Source organism: Mastigoproctus giganteus, chromosome 10 (assembly GCF_048544385.1).
Source record: "Mastigoproctus giganteus isolate SK-2022 chromosome 10, ASM4854438v1, whole genome shotgun sequence".
In the NCBI taxonomy this organism is placed as follows: domain Eukaryota; kingdom Metazoa; phylum Arthropoda; class Arachnida; order Uropygi; family Thelyphonidae; genus Mastigoproctus; species Mastigoproctus giganteus.
In genome coordinates, this window is record NC_143584.1 from 142497780 (window position 1) to 142517041 (window position 19262).

Sequence of the window (19262 nt, forward strand, 5' to 3'; positions counted from 1 at the left end):
ATCACACTGTACCACTTCTGAGGATAAAGAAAAAGAAATTAATCGTGTCATGGCAGAACTTAGAAATTGCGGATACCCCCAGAGGATCCTGGATAGATATAGCAGAGGAGTGTCCAAACATAGGGAGCCGTTCGTCCCGGTAGCCACCGCATACATCCCCTACTATCCGGGCCTTACTGAGCATCTCGCAAGAATTTTACGGGGTTATAAGACACGCTGTGCACAGCTGTGTCCCAGGTCAAAGACCGTATACCAAAAGATCTCAGTAGCGGAGTTGTTTATAGAATAGAATGCCCGGATTGTGGGGAGTGTTATGTGGGGGAAACAAAGTGATGGCTCAGGGATCGTCTGGGAGAACATTTAAATGCCATAAGAACCACTGATTACAATAAGTCTGCTGTGACTGAACATTTTTGGGAGAAGCAGCATCAAATTTCCCCGGAGGATGCTATTATTTTGGATCGTGCACACGGATACTGGGAGGGTAAATGGCTCGAGGGTTTACGGATTGGCTCATACAGTAAGAATACTATGAACAGATATAGAGGCATGCGTATTCATCATATTTTTGAACCAATTGTATTAAGTTCGGATGAACGATTTTGTTTGCCACGCACCCAAGCCATTTCTGCTTCCGGTTCTGCCCATGTGCCGATGGAACCCCATGGAGAAATGCCACGTGTGGAGGTACCGTGAGCCTGTTATATAAAGAGATGTTGCAGGAAGTCATATTACTGTTGAAGAAGGGAGCTTGACGCTCTCAAAAGCTTCGGGTTTTTAACACTTTTAATTTTTATATTTTAGCATATTTTATAGTAAATGATCTTTTATTACAGTTTTTAGCATTCCGTAATATACAACCATTAGTTTATTGTAAATAATTTTTTTGATTTTGTATTATTTGTAAAAAACTTTAGTTACAGTAAAATTTTATTTAATGGTCAGCGTATGAGTTTATTTCCTAGAAATTGATACCATAGGTCAGGAGTGGCCAACTTAATTTGTGATGCAATCTACTTTTTTCCTTTAATTTGTGATGCGATCTACTTTTTTCCTTCAAAATGTGCTGGGATCTACCATCTCAAAAATTTCATTGTACAAGGTGCACAAATCGAGGGATGACTGTATATTTAAAATTTGTCGTGATTGACTGAAATTAAATCCGCGATCGACTGTTAGATCGTGATCTACTCGTTCGCCACCCCTGCCATAGATAATTCTTATTCATCTTCAAATTTTGTAGCAGACTCCACTGACCCAGGTCACAACTGCCACTTTTGTAGTAGATTCAGAAAGTAATTCTAATCTTCTTGATATCAGTTGTCACTCATCAAAATATCATAGTAACATGCAGTCATGAAGTGATACTATTTGCCACCAAGGCCAACATATACACTGTCTAAAAACCATGTCAAAGCTCAACGGTATTGAAATTGACTGATACTGACACAGTAGAAAATGTGAATTTTTCTAAATAATTCTATGTATGGATCTTATTCAATTGCCTAAACTAAAATAGGAACAGGTGCATGTATACTTGCATGTACACCAATGCTAGGAGTTTGGTAAATAATTTGATGAATTTGAGGTATTGCTCAGAACATCAAAGGCAGATATTGTTGCGATATCAGAGACGTGGTGCCACACAGATATAAGGAATGCAGAACTGGAATTTGGCAAGTACAATGTGTACAGGAAGGATAGAAAGGGAGGAGGGGTTATGCTATTAGTTAAACACATAAAATTCAAGGAAGTAAAGCCAGTGGACATTGCTGGATAGTGCAGTGTCGAGTCAGTTTGTTGTGACATAAGCATTGGGAGATCAAAATTGAGAGTGGGAGTGTGTTATAGGCCTAATGACTCTGATGAGTATAATAAGAAACTGTACAGGGAAATAGAGTGGGCCAGTAAATCAGAGAGTCTTATAATGGGGGATTTTAATTTCCTAGATATTGACTGGAATTTGTGGGTTGGTTACTCACACACTAGCAAGGCTTTTGTGGGTTTATTGGATGATTGTTTTCTACATCAGCATGTTTGGGAGGCAACTAGAGGGAGTAATACTCTTGATCTGATTATCAGTAGTGATTCTTCATGCATTAAGAATCTGCAGATAAAGGAACCACCAGATAACAGTGATCACAGTGTCCTGAAGTGGGATTTACTCAAAGAGGTAACTACCATCAGAGGGAAAGGTTTTTGCTTTTGTAAAGGCAACTATGGTGGTCTGAGACGGTATTTAAATTCTGTATGGTGGGACCAACTGATGATGTTACCAACAGCAAATTCAAAATGGGAAGCATTCAAAGAATTTATCTTGGAAGCCACTAGGCTTTACATACCAAGAAATATTGTTCAAGGTTTAGACCTAAATGGATGTCAGATGAACTAATGAGACATGTGGCAGAAAAGAAAAATGCACGCGGTACATATAAATTAACAGGTGACACAGATGCCAATTGGTAAATATAAGCTGGTCTGTAACCAAGTCACAAAGGAGATTAGGCAGGCAAAGGCATATTATGAGAAATCCTTGGCAAAGGATGCAAAGAAAAACAAAGAGTTCTTTACCTATGTAAACTCTAGAAGGAAAGGGGTGAATCAAATTGGTCCACTGGATATTGATGGTTCAACTGTTGATGATCCTGCTCAGGTGGCTAACAAACTAAATGAATATTTTGCATCTACATTCACCCATGAGGAGTTATTCAGGAAGGGGATTCCAGAGGTGAGTTAAATTCTGGCAGTGAGCTAGATGGTTTTGTAATAACTGAGAGGAAAGTGGAGGAGAAATTGTTGAAGATAAACATAAAAAAGGCACCCGGGGTGGACGGGATCTATCCAGTTATATTAAAGGAGGCAGAAAAGGAAATAAGCAATAATTATGAGAGCTTCTTTGGACTCAGGGGAGGTACCCATGGACTGGAGATGTGCAAATGTAACCCCAATTCACAAAGGAGGATCAAAGGATGACACAAGTAATTATAGGCCTGTTAGTTTAACTTCTGTTCCAGGAAAATTAATGGAGGCACTGATTAAAGAAGCACTGTCGGATCATCTAGACAAGACTTCAGTTATAGCTCGGACACAGCATGGTTTTGTTAAGGGAAAGTCTTGTCGAACCAGTTTGATTGGATAATATTATATGGTCACCAGGGAACTGAATGCAAAGAATAATTTCGATATTATATATTTGGATCTTAGAAAGGCTTTTGATACTGTTGCTCATGGAAGATTGTTGCACAAATTGGAGCAGTGTTTCATTGGAGGCTAATTGCTGCTATGAATAAAGGGATGGTTGAGTGGGAGAAGACAGTGGTAATCAATGGACACTGCTCATCGTGGACTAATGTTATTAGTGGAGCCCCTCAGGGTTCGGCGCCTCCTTATCCAGGTGGGCAGGAGCGGCAGTGCGTAGCACATGCTTCTTGATTAGACTGGGGTTCGAGCCCATGACCACCAAATACGGAGGATGCGGAAAGGTCAGGGAATGACCACTGCATATCCCCAGAGCAATATGGCTTTAGTTGCTAATGCTCCTAGAAACCAAATAACAACAACCTTCAGGGTTCAGTGTTGGGTCCATTGTTGTTTTCTGTATTTATAAATGATATTGATGATGGTATATCAAGCTTAATGTCCAAGTTTGCAGACAATACAAAGGTTGGCAGGATTGTTAAGGACACTAATGACAGTACACTTCTGCAACAGGATCTAGAAAAGTTGAGTAGATGGGCTGAGAGGTGGCAAATGAAGTTTATCATTGACAAATGTAAAGTACTACATATGGGAAGCAGCCACCCCAGAGTGACGTATCAACTCTGTGTTACTACACTGACAGTGGTAGAAAACGAAAAGGACCTGGGGGGGGTTAATTGTGCAGGCAGATATGAAGTTTACTGAGCAGTGCAGATGGTCTGCAAGAGTAGTGCATAGTGTCAATGATATACAGGAATTTTTCTAGCAGGGATAAGGAGGTGATTAGCCCTTGTATAAGGCAATGGTTGGGCCACAACTTGAGTACTGTATACAGGACTGGAGGCCTCATTTTAAGAAGGATGTAGGGCTGTTGGAACGAGTACAGAGAAGGGCAACAAGATTAGCGAATGGAACAAAGGGTTGCTCTTACGAAGAAAGGTTTAAATTTTGCAAATTACAGTGTCTGGAGACTAGGCGAGGTGATCTGATTGAGGTGTATAAAGCCTTGAATGGTTTGAGCATGCTCAGTGCTGAGGGAATTCTTCATCTTGCTCAGAATAATTACCTGAGAGGGCATAAATTCAAATTGAGGAAAGACAGATGTAGGATAAATGTGCGGAAGATTGCCTTTAGCCAGCGGGTAGTTGGTTGGTGGAACAGACTTCCATCCTTTGTTGTGGAAGTTGATAGCCTAAACAAAATTTAAGGCTGAGCTGGAAAGGTATTTGGAATGAATGGAGGGGTAAAATGGGAGCAGGTTTGTTTTTTTTTTTGGCTGATGCTGCATAAGCTTGCTTTCTTGCATCATATGCTTCTACTAATGCTAATTACTTGTCAGAAATATATGGAAAAGAAATGTGTAAAATAATAAGCCATTGTAGATTTGAACTCATACTAACCATGTTCCATAAAAAAAAAAAATCTCACTTTTAATGTTACATCAAAATTGCCCAGTCCAAGTGGACTGCTGATGCATTGTTGTATAATTTATTAATATAGGCAAACTTTTATAAATCATGCATATTGGTGAGTCATGTAGGCTTTTCATCCAAGACAAGTGGCCATATTGTGACCATGTTGCACCCAGTGCATTGAAATAATAATTTGAATTTTCTAAGTATATGTTTATTATATTTAGATTTGTGCTTAAAATATGTACTTTATAAATAATTTCATGTATAGTGTGATGTATAAACAAGTTATTTATGATCTTATTTTTACTTTCAGAAGCAGCTCACTGAAGAAAGGGATAGCATTATGAAGGAAGCCAAAGAGAAACTTAACTTGTTAGAAGCAGATTATATTGTCAGACTGAATCAAGCTAAAGATCAAGTTTCTCAAATTGATCAAGAGAAGTGTGATGTACTTATTAGGTTAGAGAAGCTAACTGCATTAGAAGCTACATATCAAGATACTGTGAACAAAGGAATAAAAATTAGTGAAGAGATGAACATTAAGCAGGATATGCTAGATGACTTACAAAAAACTCTAAATGACACAGTTGCATATTATCAGCAAAAGTTGATAGATGTGGAATTTTGCAATAAAGACATCTTATACCAGTATTCAAGTGAGAAAGGATTAAATAGTGAGCTTCAGAATAAAATTAATAAAATGGAACTATTACGTGAAAAGGAAATTGATGAACATAATAATATAGTAAAGCAGCTTGAAGATGAAAAAGGGAGATTGATCAAAGAAAATGAAGAAGCTTTGGCATCTATAGTAAAAGAACATAAGGAAAAGGTGGATATGTTAAATAAAAAGTTACAACAACTGTCGGCAGATCATTCTAACACTTTGGTAGGTATTTAATAATGTAAGATATAATTCTGTAATTTCTCTTTCCCCCTCCCTTCATTTATTGTTGAAATGATTAACTTATTTGCCAAATTAGAAAGTAATAGAGCAATCATAGTGACAACTGCACTACACTGTGGTTAACTTTGAAAAACTTGCACAACAGCACAATGCTGTCCATTGAGATGAACACAGGGCAACTGTTTGGTAACCAACTGGATGCAAGAATGAAAAATATGATTGTATGGAAATTAATACATGTTACTCCTTTTTAATAGTGAAAGTAATATTTAAATTTTTTTTATTTGTAAAATAATTTTAAGGCCACTGCTTCATCATTATTTTAAATAGTGTTCCAAATGCTGATCTTAGAACATGATTCAATCTGCAGTTGAGCTGCCACATTTCAACCACCACAACTGGTAGTACAGCTGTCCACTATCCCAGTTTGAGCTATTATTTATGTAAGAAGATCACCTCTCACTGATATTGAAATTGTAGTCATTGTTGTCTTGTAAAAAGAAAAAATGAAAAAAGCAGCATTAGCATTAAGTGGAGGTATATGATGCAAGTAAGCAAGTTTACACAGTATCAGTCAAAAAAAAAAAAAAAAAAAAAAAATCATCATCTCATTTCACCCATCCATTCACTCCAAAAGTTTGACTAGTTCTGCCTCGAATTTCTTTAAGCTCTCTACTTCCACAACAACAGATGGACATTTGTTCCAGCAACTTGATAACTAAAGGCAAATTTCTGCACATCTAATCTAGAACTGTCTTTTCTCAATTTGAATATGTGCCCTGCAGGAGTGTAATCTGAGCAAGAGGAAGAATCCGATCAGCATTAAGCTTGCTCATTAGAATTGAGCCAGGTGCCTAGTCTCCTGACACCGTGTCTGAACTATAACTGCAGTCTTATCTAGATGGTCCTGCAGTGCTTCTTTAACCAGTGACCATTATTTTCCCTGGAACAGAAGTTAAACTAACAGGTCTGTAATTATTTATGCCACCCTTTGATTCCCCTTTGTGATTTGGGGATACATTTCCAGTCTGTAGGGACCTCCACTGAATCCCTGGAGACTCTCATAATCTTGGCCAAAGGTTTGCTTACTTCCTTTGCTGCTTCCTTTAATGTAACTGGATAGATTCCATCTACCCAAGTGTATTTCTTATGTTTAACTTCAATTTCTCCTCCACTTTGCTCTCAGTTATTACAAAATCATTAAGCACTCTGTTACAGTTTGATAAACTTACGGCATTTTCCTCCCTTAATAACTCCTCATGTGTAAATGTAGATGCAAAATACTCATTCAGATTATCAGCTATTTGAGCAGGATCATCAGTGAAACCATCGATATTAAGTGGACCAATCTGATACATCCCCTTCCTTCTAGAATTTATATAAGTAAAGAAGTCCTTGCTGTTTTTCTTAGTATCTTTTGCCAAAGATTTATCGTAATCTGACTTCGCTTGCCCAATCTCCTTTGTGACTTGATTACACACTAGGTTATATCTGCCATAGGCTTCTGTGTTGCCTGATAATTTATATGCATCCCATGCATTTTTCTTCTCTGCCCAGAGTCTCATTAGTTCAGCTGACACTCATTTAGCCCTAAACCTTGAATAGTATTTCTTAATCGGTATGAAAAACCTAGTAGCTTCCACAATTAGTTCTTGAATGCTGCCCAATTAGAATTTGCTGTTGGTAACATCATCAGTTCATCCATTACAGAATTTAAAAACTGTCTGAGACTACTGTAGTCACCTTTACCGAAGCAAAAACCCTTCCCTTTACTCCCCTGAGGGTCATTATATCTTTAAGTAAATTCCACATCAGTACACTCAAAAAAAACCCATAAGTTAAAAAGAGCTTTTGATGAAGATGCTGTCTCTTGTTCAAAAACTTTTCAATAGTTTACAAGGTTTAAACAGGGCCACTTGTCCATCAAAGATGATCAGCAAAGCTGATTATTGCTCTCATTGACCTTCAACTTCAAAAACCATTCATTCAATCATTTATGTTCATGACCTGGTTGTTAGTGATCAACATTTAACTATCTGTGAAGTTGCTAATGAAATTGGTATGAGGGCATTCAATAAATTATCTACTTTCATATGAAGGAAATGAGATAGAGGCAAAAATCTGTTTTTACTAGAGAAAAACCAGAAAATCTGTTTTTACCAGAGAAAATACCAGAGAAATAAAATTCTTTATCCTGTCCATCAAAGAACACAGAAACAGCAAACTTCAGCTCATCATCAAAGCGACGTTGACGTACGTTTTTTTTTTTTTTTTTTTTTTTTTTTGAGATGTTGAAACAAAAAAATGGTCACTGGGGGCCACATCTGAACTGTAACGTGGATGAGTAAATTCTGTAAAGTCAGTCTCTCAAAGCAGCAACAACGGCATGTGACCTGTGCACTGGTGAAGAATCAGCACACCTGTGGAAAGTTTTTCATGCCATTTTTCCTTTATGACATCCCTTAGGTTATGTAGTGGGGATGCATATGATTCCCCAGTGACTGTCTGCTTGTGTTACAAGTAGTGAAAGTACAAAATTTCCTCAACATCCCAAAAAATGGTGGTCGTAATCTTGCCAGCTGAAGATTGCCTGAAAATTTTGGGTGGGGGGAGAACCCTTGTGCTTCCGTTGCATTGATTCTTGCTTGCAGAGCCGGCCCGAAGGGGGGTGCGAATGGTGCGAGCGCACAAGGCCACGCACCGCTGACTGATTTTACAAAATAAAAATGGTTTTTTTTTTTTTTTTTGTTTTTGTTTTTGTTTTAATACTGTTGCAAAATATAGCGACATCGCCATAAAATGGCCATATTTTTAATATACTTAAGAAATAAAATGTCAGTAATCATGTTATTAACATTATCTGAAGGCCTGTCAAGAATTCTCTAAAGAACACGGAAAAATATATTTTCTTTCAAATATATTTAAAATATCTCTCCTTACAAATAAAAATAATAATTATATAATAATTTATTGGAGTTTCATTTGAAATTATTGAATAAATATTCCCCACCAATACGAATATATATGACAGCTGATCGTACATCGTACGTTTTTATCGCGATTCACGAGGTGTGAAAATAAATAACATATTCATATCTATTTCGCAACATGACTAGTAGAGACAGAGATGCAGGAAGAAAGTGTATGTGTAGCTCTGATAAATTCAAGAAAAAAAGAAAGAGAGAAGGAATTACGGAAAAACAGAGGAACTCCCTTGCAAAATTTTTAATAACCGAAAATGTGCAACAAACTGAAGAAACGCATAATTTACAGTTATTGGAAGATCAAACTCGCGGAAATGAAATTACGTCATGCGATATCCACGAAAACGATCCTGATCATCATAAAGCCAGCTCTCATCCTAATGAAGAGGAAAGCGATGATAAGAAAACTGTAGAACGTGAAGATAATCATGAAGCAGAGGGAAACGTACAGACGGAGGATTTTTGCCAGCGTCGAACAAAGAACAAGATGAATTATTCCAAGGACTGCAGCTTCAAGAGAATCAACAAAGCGATGAAGGCGAAAATGTCGATATCAATGATCCTGGTACTTGGCCCGAAATTATAACTGATAAATTTAGAATGGCTATCATGCAAAATGGCGTGACACAAGTAAAAAACTACGATTTTCTGCAAGATAAAAATAACAGAAGTTTTTCCCAAAATTATTATTTAAGAAAATTAATGAATGTCAAGAACGAAGGTGGTTACTCTACTCAAAGTACAAAGATGCCACATTGTGTTACGCGTGTAAGTTATTCTCTTCAAATACCACTTCTCTGTGTTTAATTGGACTTAATGATTGGGTACATTTAAGTTCGCGATTACAAAGTCATGAAAGATCAGAATATCATTTACAAGCTATGTACAAATTTTTACAACTCGAAAAGAATTTGAAACTTGCAAACACTATTGACAAAGAACATGAAAAAATAATTAAAAATGAAACACAGCATTTAAAATGTGTTTGTGAACGAATAGTGGCTGCAATTTTATATTTATCAGAGCATAATTTGGCGTTCGGGGGCAGTGGCGATGCTTTATATAAACCGCACAATGGTAATTTCTTAGGTCTCATAGAATTACTTGCAAGATTTGACCCAATCATGAAACAACATTTGGATCGGTGTATAGAATCAGCATTGCGTTCCTATTTATCTCATAGAATACAAAATGAACTGATTTCTGCTTTGGCTAAAAAAGTTAGAAAGGAAATAATAAATACAGTTAAGAAAGCTAAGTATTTCACAATTTTATTAGATTGCACTCCAGACGTAAGCCATCAAGAACAATTATCTGTTATTTTAAGATATGTTAATGTAGATAACTCTGAAAGTGATGTGAGTATACAAGAAAGATTTATTTGTTTTGAAACAGTAAAAGACTCGACAGGAAAAGGGTTATCAGCCAAAACTGAAAGCATATTAGAAAAGGTGGAATTAGATTTAGGGAACTGTCGAGGACAGGGGTACGATAACGGAGCTCATATGAGAAGTTTGTATAAAGGCATGCAAGCACTTATCCTGCAAAAGAATTTCAAAGCACAGTATATGCCCTGGAGAAGTCATAATTTGAATTTAGTTCTTGGAGACATTTCAAAATATCTTCTCTTGCAAATTCATTTTTTGGGACTTTACAAAGCATATATAATATTTTTGCAAGTTCTGTGATATGCTGGGATATATTAAAAGAGCATGTCAAACATCTTACTCCAAAACCACTGTCAGCAACGAGGTGGGAATGTGGCCTCGAAAGTGTGAAGTCTGTGAGATACCAAGTACCACAATTTTCTCTAGCTTTGAAATACCTTTGCCAGCTGAAGATTGTGTCTGAAAATTTTGGGTGGGGGGAGAACCCTTGTGCTTCCGTTGCATTGATTCTTGCTTGAACATACCGGTGACATGAAAACGAAATCCAATCAATCGAAAATAAACTTACTTCATTTGAATTTTTATTAAGTTTGGTCATTTGGTATGACATACTGAATGAAGGAACTGGAAAGTTGCTGGAGAGGCCTTCATCCTGCAATGGATTGAAAATGGCTGATGATGATGACTGAATGAAGTAAATATTGTGAGCAAGATATTTCAAAATTCAAATATAGATATCGGTACTGCAAATTCACATTTAAAAGGCCTTTTAAAATTTTTTGAACAGTATCGTGAATCGCGATTCAAATCTTTAATAACTGCAATGGAAATAGCTGAAGAATTACAAGTGACATCTGAATTTAAGAATCAAAGAACTGGACGAAAAACAAAGCAATTTTGTTATGAAGGAACCGATCAGCCTATTTCATCAGGCGAAGAATATTTCAGAATTCAATATTTTCTAGTCATAATCGATAGTGCGATTATTTCTTTTAAGAAAATATTCGAAATTTATCACGAACATGAGACATCATATGGTTTTTTTATATAATTCAGATAATATTCAAAAACTGACTGAAAACAGTCTTCTTAAATGTTGCAAAGACTTAAATGCGACCTTGCAAGATGATATTGATTGCATTGATTTATTTAATGAAATCAGAATTTGTCATTGAGTTTTGCCTTCCAGGATCACAATATTACAAATATTACAATATTTACTGAAAAATAATTTATTTGAATTGTATCCAAATTTTGTTACTGTTCTGAAAATTATATTAACCTTACCAATTACCGTTGTCTGCAGAAAGATCTTTTTCAAGATTGAAAATAATAAAAAAATTACTTGAGATCTAGCATTAGTCAAGAACGAGGCGCCTCCGTAGCCAGGTGGGAAGGAGCAGCAGTGCGCAGCACACGCTTCTTGATTAGACCGGGGTTCGAGCCCGTCACCACCAAATATGGAGGATGCGGAAAGGTCAAGGAATGACCACCGCATATCCCGGAGCAATATGGCCTTAGTTGCTAATGCTCCTAAAAACCAACAAAAACAAACAATTAGTCAAGAACGATTTACCTCCTTAGCCATTTTATCTATCAAATCCAAAATAGCCAAAAAACTAAATTATGATGCTATTATCAACGAATTTGCTATAAAATATGTAAGAAAATGAAACAAAAATCACATATTGGACCTTATTCAATTAAGTCACATACCATATTGTATTTTATAAGTATATGAAGCAATTATTTTTCTTATTTGATTTATTAAAGATTTTTTTGTGATTGAAATGTTAATTTTATTAAAATAATTTAATTATTTATCATTTTCATGTAATCCTTACTAACCCAATTTGTGCAATGTAATAAATATCAAAATGCAATAATTATTTTGTTGTACGAAATTTGTATCAAGGCCCCGCCAGTAAACTTTGCACCGGGCCCCGCTTTTGTTCGGGCAAGCCCTGCTTGCTTGGTCTCAGGATCCCAGTGATGAACCCATGTTTCAATCACCCTTAACAGTTCTGGAGATGAAAGTTTCGGGATCCTTTCCATGAAGCTCTAAATTCTCCTCACAATACCGTACTCTGAATTGCTTCTGCACGGGAATCAGAAATCTGGGGACCCACCTTGCACTGACCTTAATCATCCCCAAATGTTCTTGGAGGATGCTTACAACTGTCCCCTCAGATCTGTCACATTTCCTAGAAATTTGGGACACCTTTAAATGTCTGTCATTCGCCCAAGTTTCCACAACTTGGCACATTTCTGGAGTGGTTGCTGTGACAAACTTTCCTTGACATGGGTCATCTCCAAATGGACTCTCTATCACACTTAAATTGTTTTGACCAGAATTTCACTTGGTACGCTGAAGGTGCACTGTTGCCATACACAGCCACCATCCTTTCATGAATGGTCTTTGGCCCATTCCCTTCTTTGGTGAGAAACTTGATGACTGAATGATGCTCCAATTTCAGCAAATCTGTAATTTGATACAGGTATCTTCCTTTCCTTTTTTTCTGTTACTGCAGCACAACCTGAAAACATAATGGGATCAAAATTAGTATGATTCAAGTTGAGATATGTAGGAACGTAATAAATCATGAATCATTGAAATATCACTATGGGAAGTACCTTAAGTAGATAATTTATTGACGCCCTTCTTATTTCTTATGGGACTGTCAGTTTTAATGCAAAGGGAATGCAACACATTTCAACCAAGTTTGTGCCTCACATCCAAACTGATGATCACTGAGAGTGGCTAGTTTTTGTATGTCAGGATCTTTGTCATCTTGCTGCTGCTGAGCTGATCGATTCTTTGTTTCTATCATTACTGGTAATGAATTTGGTGCGTGGCTAGGAACCGAAAACAAAGGCCCAGTCATCTCATGTTGATTAACAGGGCATTGTTCATTATGAATTTGTACTTCTTGGGCAAACAGTGAATGGGAATACTACAAAACAGTTTGACAGCAAAGGCACAATGATTGTTAGGAGAAAATGACTGGAAGACAGGGAACTGGTGCTTTTCATTGTGATGATACCCCCCCCCCCCGCACCTTGCTGCTTTCCATTTAAGAATTTCTTGTGAAGCACTCCATCATGTACCACTCTGATTTATCTCTCTATGTTCCTCCCCCCCCCCCGCAAGCTTTGGAGAGTCAGAGATTTTCAATGACTGAGGAAATTTTTCAGAACACAATGCAGGAATCATCAGCAATTCCAAAAGAAACCTACCAGGAAGGCTTCCAGAAGTTGCAGATGTTAGATGTGGTATGGTTCCTCCGTAGCCAGGTGGGAAGGAGCAGCAGTGAGTAGCACACGCTTCTTGATTAGACCTGGGTTCGAGCCCGTCACCACCAAATAAGGAGGATGCGGAAAGGTCAAGGGAATGACCACCGCATATTCCCGGAGCAATATGGCCTTTGTTGCTAATGCTCCTAAAAACCAAATAACAAACAAACAAACAAACAGATGTGGTATACATTGTCAAGGAGACTTCTTTAAAGGAGATCTGAGTAGCCATTAAGTTCCATCCAAATATTTGCAAATATTAAGTCCTTGAACTTAACTTTTTGAACATGCTTTGTATAGTTTATTTATTAATGCTAATACATTTATATCTGTTATGCATCTCTTACTTTAAAAAAAAAAAGTCATTGGACGATAAAAGTTTAGTTTTGGAATGAGATACATCTTATATAGTTTCTCCATTTTGTTTTTTTCTTTTTCTTTCCTAGTTACAGTTAAATGAAAACCTTTCTATCTCTGTGGAAAAATATGAAAACACCATAAAAGAAAAAGAAAGGCAAGTTTATGAAAGTGAAAAAGCAAAGCATGATGCTATAGTAAAGCTGGAAGATATGAAAACCTCATATGAAAAGGCAAAAAAGATTGAAATGAAAATTTGTGAAGAATTAAGGATAAAACAGAGTGAGATAGATATTCTTAGTTCTGCTCTAGATACTGCCAATTCGAATAACAAACAGAAATGTTCACATTTAGAACTGACCAATAAAGCTTTAGCAGAGGAAAAGGAAAAAATGAGAATTGAGCTTCAAGATAAAATATTTTCATTAGAAACTGCCTCTAGTGAAAAAACAGATAAGTTAAATGAAAAAATCAGTCAACTAGAATCTGAGAGAGATCAAATATCAACAGAAAATTCTGAAAGAATTTTAGATATAGAGTCTAAGTACAGGAAAGACACTGCTGTATTACTTGAACAACTACAGAAAATGTCAATGGAACATGCCAGTGCAGTAGTAAGTAATATATATTGTGTTTTAGCAACATATATTTCTTGCTTAGGTTATTACTGTTATTTATTCATTTACTAGCTATAATTTATTTGTTTACTGCATATGTTGACTGCCAATGTGAATAATTTCTAAGTTTTAAAATCAAATTTTTTAGTGTATTGTAGGTTGAGTATTATTAACGAAAATTTCACTATAATGAACAACTTTCTTCACCAGTAATACACTGAGTGGACTGAAATCATGGGATACCTACCTAGTAATGGATAGGTCCACCTTTCACCCACATAAGGGCAGTCACACACACAAGGCATTGAATCTGCTAGTTCACGAAAGCATTCCACAGGTATTTCCATCCATGCTTGCTGCACTGTTGTCCATAATTCCGTCGCATTCCTGAGTGGAGGATCCAAAGCTTGAATGGACCTTTCCGTAGCAACCCAAAGATGCTCCATGGGGTTCATGGCTGGTGAATGGTGAGGCCATTCCATGGTGGTAAAATCTTAAGAATGCTCTTTGGACCATGTTCTAGTCGCCACGGCTCTTGTGGGGGCACATTGTCCTGCTGAGACAGTCCATTGCCCTGTAGGTGCACAATTACCATGAAGGGATGCAGATTGTCTGCAAGGATGGACATGTAACTGTGACCATTCAGAGATATATCTAGATGTACCAGAGGTCCCAAAGTGTGCCAGTTGAACACACCCCAGACCATTGTCGACTGTCCATCTGCCTGAACAGTTCCTTGCTGACATGACAGGTGCATAGCTTTGTGTGGTTTGCACCAAATACACACCCACCCATCCGCTCGAAATAACTAGAAATGGGACTCATTGGACCAGGAGACCTGTCTCCAATCATCCAAGGTCCGGTGCCAATGTTCTTTTGCCCAGTTAAGGCATAGTCCTATTAGTGTTAGCAGTGGAACTCTAGTAAGCTTGGTGGCTCCCGTAACCTATTGCGACTAATGATTGCCTGATGGTCTTGGTGGAGACATTTCTGGTACTTCCCTCGTTGAAGTCGGCAGTGATTTGTGCCACTGTCGCTCTCCATTTGGCTGAAACAGTGCGAGACAGACGTTGGCGGCCACGTTTATCCACCACCTTTCTCCACCCATAGTGCTGTCCATGATGAAATGTTATTCTGGAATAGCATATTCCCAATACACTCTTGATACTGTCGAACCGGAATAGTGCAATTTCTGTACCACCTCCACGATAGTGACCCATGCGTCAGGCACCCATTATCATCCATTTTCAAAGTCAGTTAACCCATGACATTTATCCAAACTAACATCAAATTACCGTCTACTTGAATACAGTGATGCAGTTTATTTATATACCTGCCAAGCAGTGGGTTTATCTGCTAGCGAGAGGGGTGACAGCCTTACAAGGAACAAGGTATTTCATGAATTCTGTCCTTTCAGTGTATTTAATAAGGCATCTCATTTGAATGAAATTAGTTATCAAGAAAAAGTAATTACCAGTTATTTTTAAAAGACAACAAATGCATAAAAAAAATTGACTTGGTACACTGCACCATAAAACAACAAACAACAACATAAAAATGTGTTTTTTTTTTTTCTTTTTTGTATAACTGTCATGGAAATCATGAATGATTAGTAAAAGAACAAATAAATCCTAGCTTGGTTTTGACAAACTAAACTAAATTTTATGCACACAGTAAAGACTTTGATAATTATCTGTACTTCTGTGATCTCTTAACTACAGTGGCCTGTCAAAGCCAAAAAAATAAATAGGATAGTACATTATGAACTATTATTATTAGTTATAGGGTGCAAGGAAGCCTGGTGCTTATGCTGCACCAGCCAAAAAAAAAAAAAATCCCGAGTTACCCTGAGAGAGAGAAATAGAAAGGAATCATGATGATATCCAGCTCAGGACCCTGGGTGTGTGCCAAGCCCATACTCACCAGATGTGAGTCCCTGGGGTTGTGCAACACAAGTGATGAGGGCAGCAAACTGAACACTGAGGAAAATAATAGATCCAATAATAACAGGAATTATAAATATTCTGGACAGAAAGAAAAAAAAAAAGAGAGAGAGGGAACCAGGGACACAATAGGAATAGTAAGAATTTAATGAAATATCTGAATGCCCATTAATAGAAGAATGCTACATGGTTAAAGAGTGATGCACAATGAAAAAAAAGTTAACAAGAAGTTATAATAAAAAAAAAATTGCCAGTCTCTTTGTCATCTCCATCTACTAGAAGCAAGGATGGAGGACAGAGGGTTTAATGCACCCAACTCCCTAAATGAAACTGCCTCAATTCCAGTAATGAGGTCCAGGCATCCCCAACAATTGGCTGGTTAATGTAAAGTTTTTATTATTATTATTATTATTATTATTAGCTATATGGTGCAAGGAGGCTTATGCTGCACCAGCCAAAAAAAAAAATAAATAAAAATCCCGAGTTACCCTGAGTGGAAGAAAAGTAGAAGGGAATCACCAAGAAATAGAAGAATGATGATATCCAGCTCAGGACCCTGGGTGTGCCAAGCCCATACTCACCAGATGTGAGCCCCCAGGGTAAAAAAAAGGTACCTATTAAAGGTACCTAAGACAGAACTATGAGATTTTATGCAAGTCAATTGCATCAGTGTAGGCAGAGAGTCATACCATTCTCAACCACTTCAAATCAGAAAATATTAATAATTTAGCATAAAAATATTTGGCAATAAAAAAAAATTAAAATATTTTTTGTCAAAAGTTCAACTGATATACAAATGTTATGCATCAGTTCTTATTGATTCTGGAATTTGGATGCCATGATTAAATACAAGTGTGATTTAACTTGTGATTAGTGATGAACATTTAACATATTGGAAAATTTTTGTGGGAAGTGTAATAACCAGAACGCTTTGCACTTAATTTATGAGAGGTAAATTTACTAGCAACATATATGGAATGAAGTGTTTGAAGTTTTCCTACGTTTCATTAGAATCAATTGGAATTTGGGGAGTACAATGTGTACAGAAAGGATAGAGAGGACAGAAAGGGAGGGGGTGTTATGCTGTTAATTAAGAAAAACATAAAATCAAAGGAAGTGCACCCAGTTAATATAGATGAACAGTGCTCTGTTGAGTCAGTTTGGTGTGAGATAAGCACTGCGAAAGGAAAAATAAGGGTAGGAGTGTGTTATAGGCCTAATGACTTGAATAAGTACAATGAACAATTGTACAGAGAAATAGAGTGGGCCAGTAAATCAGAATGTCTTATAATGGGGGATTTTAACTTCCCAGATATTGACTGGAACTTGTGGGTTGGTCACTCAGACACTAGTCAGACTTTTGTGGATTTATTGGATGATTGTTTTCTGCAGCAGCATGTTCGAGAGGTAACCAGAGAAAGTAACACTCTTGATCTGGTTATCAGCAGTGATCATTCGTGTATTAAGAATTTGCAGATAAAGGAACCACTAGGTGGCAGTGATCACAGTGTGCTGAAGTGGTATTTACTCAAAGAGGTAACTACCGTCAGGGGTAAAGGAAAGGGTTTTTGCTTCCGTAAAGGGGAGTACAGTGGTCTCAGACAGTTTTAAATTCTGTACAGTGGGATCAACTGACGATGTTACCAACAGTAAATTCTAAGTGGGAAGCATTCAAGGAATTAATCGTGGAAGCTACTAGACTTTATATACCGATTAAGAAATATCGTTCAAGGTTTAGGCCTAAATGGTTATCAAATGAACTAATGAGACTCGTGACAGAGAAGAAAAATGCATGGGATGCATATAAATTATCAGCTGACGCAGAAGCCTGTGGCAGATATAAGCTAGTCTGTAATCAGGTCACAAAGGAGGTTCGGCAGGCGAAGGCGGATTACGAGAAATCTTTGGCAAAAGATGCTAAGAAAAACAGCAAGGATTTCTTTACTTATATAAACTCTAAAAGGAAGGGGATGAATATGATTGGTCCACTTGACATCGCTGGTTCGACTGTTGATGATCCTGCTCAGATAGCAAATAAACTGAATGAGTATTTTGCATCTACATTCACACGTGAGGAATTATTACAATTTGAAAATGGAAGAAGGTTATCAAATTGTAGCAGTGTGCTTAATGATTTTGTAATAACTGAGAGCAAAGTGGAGGAGAAATTGTTGAAGTTAAACATAAGAAAGGCACCTGGGGTGGATGGGATCTATCCAGTTATTTTAAAGGAGGCGGCAAAGCAACTAAGCAAACCCTTAGCCATAATTATGAGAGCATCCTTGGACTCAGGGGAGGTTCCCACGGACTGGAGATGTGCAAATGTGTCCCCAATTCACAAAGGTGGATCGAAGGGTGACACGAGTAATTACAGACCAGTTAGTTTAACTTCTGTTCCGGGTAAAATAATGGAGTTACTGGTTAAAGATGCATTGCAGGATCATCTAGACAAGACTGCAGCAATAATTCAAACACAGCATGGGTTTGTTAAGGGAAAGTCTTGTCTGACAAATTTGATTGGTTATTATGATGTGGTCACAAAGGAACTGGATGCAAAAAATAATTTTGATATCATATACTTGGATTTCAGGAAATCTTTTGACACTGTTGCGCTTGGAAGACTACTGTACAAATTGGAGCAGAATGGTATTAAGGGTAAGTTGCTACAATGGATAAAAGGATGGTTAAGTGGGAGAAGACAGAGGGTGGTAATCAATGGGTGCTGCTCTTCGTGGACTAATGTTATTAGTGGAGTCCCACAGGGTTCGGTGTTGGGTCCACTGTTGTTTTGTGTATTTATCAATGATATTGATGAAGGTATATCAGGCTTAATGTTGAAGTTTGCAGATGACACAAAGGTTGGCAGGGTTGTTAATGACAGTAATGGCAGTGTGCTACTGCAACAGGATCTAGATAAATTGGGCAGATGGGCTAAGAAGTGGCAACTGAAGTTCAACCTTGACAAATGCAAAGTACTGCATATGGGTAGAAGTAACCCCAGAGAAACGTACCAACTGTGTACTACACTTAAGGTGGTAGAAAATGAAAAAGACCTGGGAGTAATTGTGCAGTCAGATATGAAGTTTTCTGAGCAATGCAGACAGGCTGCTAGGGCAGGTCATGGGGTTTTGTCAATGATATATAGGAATTTTGCTAGCA

The 19262-nt window shown here is 37.3% G+C and overlaps 1 protein-coding gene across 3 annotated transcripts in view; it reads left to right on the forward strand.

The window, feature by feature from the left end:
* Nucleotides 1-19262, forward strand: part of LOC150079328 (uncharacterized) — a 486833-nt gene that overhangs the window by 320865 nt on the left and 146706 nt on the right. For 2 of the 3 annotated variants that reach the window (XM_090382736.1, XM_090382737.1), the window contains exons 17-18: nucleotides 4927-5502; nucleotides 13633-14157. In XM_090382736.1, coding sequence (XP_090238862.1) covers nucleotides 4927-5502; nucleotides 13633-14157 — 1101 coding nt within the window. The remainder of the gene's footprint in view (nucleotides 1-4926; nucleotides 5503-13632; nucleotides 14158-19262) is intronic. The other variant, XM_090382738.1, reaches the window with a different exon arrangement.